The sequence below is a fragment of the Xiphias gladius genome, chromosome 18 (assembly GCF_016859285.1).
Source record: "Xiphias gladius isolate SHS-SW01 ecotype Sanya breed wild chromosome 18, ASM1685928v1, whole genome shotgun sequence".
Taxonomy (NCBI): domain Eukaryota; kingdom Metazoa; phylum Chordata; class Actinopteri; order Istiophoriformes; family Xiphiidae; genus Xiphias; species Xiphias gladius.
This window is the reverse complement of record NC_053417.1, coordinates 10,582,988-10,590,168: the sequence shown is the minus strand read 5'-3', so window position 1 is coordinate 10,590,168 and position 7,181 is coordinate 10,582,988. Positions and strand designations below refer to the sequence as shown.

At 41.4% G+C, this 7,181-nt stretch overlaps 1 protein-coding gene across 1 annotated transcript; it reads right to left on the bottom strand.

Annotated features, from left to right (window-relative positions):
• Positions 1–6,329, bottom strand: actr5 (actin related protein 5). The gene is made up of 9 exons (XM_040151730.1): positions 5,924–6,329; positions 4,847–5,085; positions 4,468–4,637; positions 3,780–3,997; positions 3,347–3,511; positions 2,586–2,690; positions 2,203–2,342; positions 1,801–1,933; positions 1–1,180 (listed from the first exon to the last, which is right to left on the bottom strand). Exons 1-9 carry the CDS (start codon positions 6,305–6,307, stop codon positions 854–856), a joined length of 1,881 nt encoding a protein of 626 aa, XP_040007664.1. The 5' UTR covers positions 6,308–6,329; the 3' UTR covers positions 1–853.
• Positions 6,330–7,181: the final 852 nt, after the last annotated feature.

The window sequence follows — 7,181 nt, the reverse complement described above, 5'->3', positions numbered from 1 at the left end:
TCGGTGATGAAAATAACTGTTAGTTGTAGCCCTAATCCAGAGTAATGGGGACTTGAATTTTGGACATTTCTGAACGCTGTGAGCACCACAAATAAAACTCCATTCACCTCCATTATATCAGTGTGCCAGCAAAATTCTGAACATACAAATCCCAAGAAATGATAAAACAAAACTAACTGCATGTACAGCTAAAGGTAAATGAAAAACTGTGTGTGAATGTGTGTAATTTGAGTAAACAGAGTCTTTAATTGATTTGAAAGTGAGCTGCGGTGAGAGAAAAAAAGATAGGAGAAAAACTATGGTATTGGAGAAAAGACACTGAGATTAAAGTAACAATTGATGTCTGTTCAGCTGTAATGAGCGGCATCAGACATTTGCCAGACTTTCCTCTGAAGCTGTCCGTCAATCAAAAGCAAAGAGCCGTTTCCATCAGTGAAACTATATATTTAAAAAAAACAAAACAACACAAAAACAGCAAATTCTATTTACATAATAATACAGAAATTATATTCCCATTGGACTTTTAAGATCATTAATTTGACAGCCATTCAATATGAACAGTCTCTCAAGCATAATGAAAATAAAACAAAACAGAATTTCCAAAACAGCTCCAGTCATGAACTTACAAAAGTCACAGGAGACAAAAAACAGAGTGTGAAGAGAGGAGGCTTCCCTGCAGACTGAGATCAGACAGGAAGTGTATTCCCTTTCAACATTCCTGAATGGTGACTTTGAAAATGTCACAAATTGATGTAGAAGCAGACGTGTCCAGCTGAATGAAAGTTGGTACACCAAAAAAAGTAAATAGTTCACTTCATTCCAAAATAAGACTCAGGATATCCTAGATTTCAGTTTAGGAGGTAACTATAGAGACATTGGCAGCAACAGCAGAGCAGGAGGGAGTCAGGGCAGACGTAACTGTGGAGACGGCAGCAGAAGCTCCCGTTGAAGTCAGTGCGGTAACCGAGGGCTCGGCGGGGCGAGCAGCAGCTGGTTTGGCGATCTTCATCAGAACGAAGGCATTAGAGGCACAGTGCTCGCTCAGATACTCGCCTCCTTTCTCCTCGTAGTCCTGTCTGCTGATCCATCCGTCTGTCGCTCCTCCCCCAGGTGGATGCTCCAAGGCCCAGTCTCTTGCCCCATACCAGGCATCCAGGGCCGGCTGCGACGCCATGGTCACCTGGGACAGAGTCAGCCAGAATTCAAATAGTTTGCCTCCAGAATATCTAAAGTAACCCATCCGAAAAGTATTTGGCCAGTTAAGCCAGGGGAACTGGTTTCCCTTGATTTTAGTTTTTCTCTTACTTTACTTTTTGAATTTTCTTCAGCACTTTTTATATTTTTATAACCAGGCTTTCATCTTTATTTATATATATATGGAAGTCCAGTTTTGATGTATTTGGATGTAAGCTGTGTCAGCAAAAGTTTCCACTGTAAAAAGTATTGAAACTTAAAAATTTGCAGTCTAATATGACTGTGTCTGAATAAGTTAGTCACTGTGGAATAATTCATTCATTCATGTGCTTTAACAAAGATCAGTTCAAATTATTTGTGTCTTCTCATTCGCAGTTTGGGTGAAATGGAATTAGCAATACTGCAAACAGTAACCAAAATCTCAATTATTATTATATATTATGAACTGTTTTCAAAAACTTAAACAAAATTCCTGATTTTCTGACAAAATTCAGTCTTTATTGATCAACTTCTGAAACATGAGAAGTGGGATGTGAGTCAGAACATCATGGTTTGGATAGGTATGTATGATGACAAATAGGGTTTTTGAAAGGACATAGGCTGTACCTTGAAGTGTGACTGGAAGGGCCTCATGGCCAGCAGTTCTCTCTCCACTCTCTCCTTCATCCCCCGGTACTGCATGTTCCCGCCTGTCAGAAACACATTGCTCACCAGCGCCTGCTGCTGCTCTGGAGTGTATCTGCATGCAGTATAGAAGAAGTAAGAAAAACATTATGTCAGAGTTGTAACTTTTCACGTGTTTTTTTTGTTTAAAAACAACTAAAGTTAACAGGAGATCATTTTAGCATACATAACATAATCTAAGTTTTTTTTGGGTGATATTTGCATGATCCATGCGTGTGTTTGCATTTCTTCATTTGTGTCTGGCTTTGTGTGTATATCTGCTGCACCGTGTATGCGTATGTGAGCGTGTCTTTTTTGTCTGCACTTGCTGGACTGTATCGTTACCTGGCCAGGACATACTGCAGCGTCTCCATCAGTCCCATCTGGTCCTCTCCACTCAGCGAGGGCTGGAACAGGATCTCTGGACACCGCAGACGCTCTGTCCCTACAAACAGCTGGTGGTACTCTGCCATGTTGAACACGGGCTGGAGACGAGATCGAAGATATTCATCACTGATATGAATGTGTGAGAAGTACTGACACCAAACGTTTCAGCTCATGAGCAAAGTTAGCTAGTTTCATTACTGTCCTGGCACAAAAGCATTATACAGGACAAAAAGTCTGCTCACACATCCTGCCAGATATTAAACTGGCAGATAATTGCCTGCATAGCATTAATGAGGATCTAAATATCTGTCTGGGGAGTTGCAGTGTCTCTGTGCCACTACCTGAATCACATTAGTGGGTTTTTCTGGCAGCGTGTCCTCAGGGAAGTCAGGATCCATCAGCGCCACTCCGTCTCCCTCATCCATCGGCTGCTCCAGCTCAGACACCTGGCAGAGAGCGAGAGAACAGCCTCAGGCTTCATGTCAGCCGCAGTACATCCACTGCAGCAAACAAGGATGGATCCTCCGGAGCCCCGCAGCACATTCCCGGTAATGACATGCAGACCTAATTAATTATGGATCATTTGAATTTAACTTCAGCTCATGGGCTACTAAGTTTATTAGCTGCTGTCATTTTGCAATGTATAAAATGTATAAAACTACATTGTATGTATGAATCCATTTTAGTTTGACTACTTTGCTAACCTTGTTACTGTTGGCAACTGAGCCATTTACACACCTAGCTAAGAGCCAAGTTATAAAGTACAATAAGCAGAAACACTGCTTTTATAATACTGTTGTACACTCAGGTTATATACCTAACCTAGTATTTACTAGTAAAATGCTAGAACAGATTTTGTTTTACAAGTATTAACAAAGAGATTAAAAACAGAAATCAATTTTGACATCACAAATATTAATAGATTAACAAGAGTTACTTTCACAACATTTTTATTATTTGGGTAACCTAATATAAACTATATATAAACTACCCAAATGTTTTACCAGACACGTAGCCTCAAAACATGGACATGGCACCTGCAAAATAACAAATCAAGACTTACTAATTCTAATTTTCTCTAATTTGGTGGAGTAACACCCACCTCCCCCTTTCCCTCTGCTCCGTCGCTGTGCAGCAGTTTCTGTCTGCCCTGTTCCACAGCCAGCTGCAGTTTGTTGATGTACGACTGCAGCTCCTCAGCTGAGTCCATGTTGAGCTCTACAAGGCTCTTATGAAACTGATCCAACAGGCCGTCGTCCAGCAGCTCCTGCATAAACAAAACTCTATGATCACTGTGCAGCACACACCAGCTGTGTTTTCAAATCACATCAAAAATATAGATAGAGCTGCAAATTAGTTTGCAAAGTCTTATAGTTACTGTTACAGTGAAAACATAGGAATCTGAATTCTTTAGAAGAACAATTTGTCTTTTTATAGTCTTCTGTGTAATCTTCAGTCTTACACATTTAAAATACCACTTGAAAAAACCTAAAGAGCATTACAATAAACTGTAAATGATACAATTGGTTCCTTGCCTGTACTGCCATAAGTCTGTCCAGCCTCTCTTGATCCTGCTGCAGCTTCTCCTCCCGGCGGCGAGCATTGATCTCCTGAAGCCGTCGAAGCTGCTGAGCTCGTCTCTCCTGCCTCTCTTCCACACTCACACAGCCACTCGGCACCTTACCCGAGAAGGGAAGTTGCATGCGGTGAACCTCCCTCTCGTAAAACTCTGGGCCGCGCCACTTTTCCAGCTCTGTGGAGAAACACAACATGATGGAAATGGAAAGTAAGTCAGATTCGGACTTAGAAAAACTTAATTGATCCCCGCAGGGAAATTGCTTTGTTACAATTGTACAACATGCGGTTAGGAAAGCGGAAGTAAGTACGTACAAAAGTAAAAACTACTACAAAAAACTGATAATAATAAATAAATAATAATAGATACACAGTAAAATGAAAGGAAGAAAGGATGTGCATATATCTCCATTTTGTCTTCTAGCTCCTTTAATCTACAACCAATTACATTTTCACCAGCCATAAGGAGCAAATTTATGTCTGCATGTGCCCTTTATTAATGTTACTTGATATTAATTTCGGACTCCTTCAACTATTCAAGAACATAATGGTTCTTTGCTGCTGTTAACTTGGAGCTGTAAACTCACCCTGAGAAGCTCTCAGTGTATCAGTGAATGCTCTATGTATGTCTGCACTGACATGCTGTACCTTCATGATAATCCACAGCAGTGTAACTGTGCTCATGCAGCAGTTCCTCCATGCGGCTGAGTGTGATGGCGGGGAGGTGACCTGGGTATTTCAGCTGGAGGAGGCGCTGCAGGTAGGACGCTGCCTGGTTTCCAGCCACGTTCACACGCTTACAGTTCACCGCATCCAACCTCGAATCAAAACCATTTAAAAATTTGACTCTACACAACAAACTATGCAAAGTGTTTGGATGATTGCACTAAAGGGAGTCAAAAACAAAAGGTCTTCTACACTAAGGACATTGTGACATATAGCACAATGAATTGCAGAAAAATATAAAATGAACTGTGAAAGGGCAAATGCAAAACAGAAGCAGTTGTCTGTGTCTGTGAGTCCTCACCTGCCGTTGATAACTGGCAGGATGTGTGAGCAGTGGTATCCTGAGGACAGAACAATGCCAGTGTGTGGTGGATTGATGCTCCTGCGAGTGTTATTGTGGTAGAAGCTGTACAAGCCGTCCACGCCGTAGGAGACGTACGGCACACGGTAGCACTCAAACAGCAACTCTGACATCATCTGCCGACAGTGCAGCGGGTTACAGGGTGCTTCTGTAAGAACAACGGGGTGTTCCAAACTGCCCTACGAAAGCATGGGAAAGTGATGCTGAGTGATCTTCCGGTCATGATGGACATTACATATAAAACAAAAATAATATATGAATGTAGTCTATACATTTAGTTTTTTGTGCTTTTTATATTCTAACTGAAACAATCAGTCACTAAATCAGCAACAATTTTGATAAGTGATTTTTCAAGCAAAACTGCCAAAATTTCTGTCAGTGCAGACAGAAGTTTTGTCTGGACTGTTGATTGAACAACATTGTGAAAACGTTAACACTGGGCTCTGGGAAATTGTGAAGGGCATTTTCACTATCTACTCTTTATAGACTAAACGGTTAAGCAAACTGACCGACATATTATTTGAAAATTAAATTAATCATTAGCTACAACACTATTTTATACATGCATATGTATTTTTTAAGCATGTCTTTATACTTGTTTAGGTCTGACTTGGAAAACTTTTGCCTTTTGATATAAAGTACTGTGTGTGGAGACCATTGTGGCTGATAACCTGTTTTTCTTATATGACTGGGGTCTATTCAACATTAACCCTAATAATATATGTTAACTGCTTGGCCTAGACTAGGTTAAGCAGAGGAAACCTGGGGTTTAACTCAAGTGTAGAAAAGAATGGTATAATAATATAATATAAAAGATAGTATGCCAAATGGCTAGACAACCGCTATAAACTTTTCCTACTCTTGTTGAAAAGGCACTGATAGGAAAAGAAACGAGAAAATAAAATTCCTAAATTGATATTTAAAATAAGAAGTTAGCGTCTTCCTTCTCGAGAAATGAAAGAGAAGACATGGCCACACATTTGCTGGTGAATACCACATTTGCCACAGCACCAATACCTCAGAGGCGATGCCCAGGTGTGTAAACACATAGTCGAAGATGAGCTCTTGGATCTCGAAGTTGACCACCACGTTCCGGTCGAACTGGCTCTTCAGCAGCCACCGCAGCGGCTCTAGGTTGGGGATGTCGTTACCGATCTGCGTCTCGCTGCGGGCTGCCCCTCTGCTGCGTGCCGCCACCGACCTGAAGAGCAGCCGCGGAGAGTCAAACTCTGCCGCTGGAGTCGCCCAGCCGGCCCGGGTCTGGAAGGAGCCGTTATCTATGACTATAGGGGCCGGCGTAGGGGTCAGGCACTGGGCGGGGAGATCAAAAATCGGGTCGGGGGAGGCTTTACAATCCTGAAAGGAGAAGATTTGACAGACCGGTTGCTCGTTCGAAGCCATTTTGAAAGTGCGTCACTGCAAAAATACCTCCGACTGGAAGCTTGGTCTCGCCAACTTATCGTTCCGTCTCGTCATACATCGAATCTTTGTAGAGCAATATGCAGAAAAATATCTGAGTAGCACTTGAGCAAAAATGAGTAAAATCCATATATAATATTAAAGATTATGATAAAATACCTGTTTTGGCGAAACTATCTAAAAAATCCAAACAAAATGGTCCCCACATTTTTATGACGTATATTTTAATTTCTAGCTAAACATCACCTGTTTGTCTGCACTGCTACAAACTTTGGAAAGAGTAATGTATTGTGTATGAATACCGTGTGTATGCGTGTTTACAAGAAACATAAATTATGGAAAATATCTACCTTTTACCACCAGAGGTCGTAGTAAACTCAATGTAGTAAACCCCCCGTGAGATGAGACACATTGATTTATCCTCGGTGAATTAATAGATAGATCAACTCTCGGATTTGGCCCGTTTAAAATTTTAAATTCAAGTGGAGGCCCCTAAATTTCCCTGATGCAGCCATAAAAAGGCCAAACATCTCTCACAGAGGTATTTCCAATCTGTATGAAAAATAAAAGAAATGCTAACAAGTCTCAATGCCATTTTCTTATCACCACTTATCACCTCAAACTATGGGTCGTTTAAACCTTGTGAAGAGACATTTTCCCTCAGGCCTACGATTCCTGATTTCTTTCTGTCTGCAATCCTGTTACTCTCAGCTGACCGGGTGAATCCTCAGCTGGGGAAGTGGGACACCTGCACATGAGAGCTACTGCTTGTCCCAGTCGGGTTCAGTTCAGACCATTCAGTCAGTGCACATGTTGGAGATATCTCACACCTTGCACTGCATTATCTAACGGAATG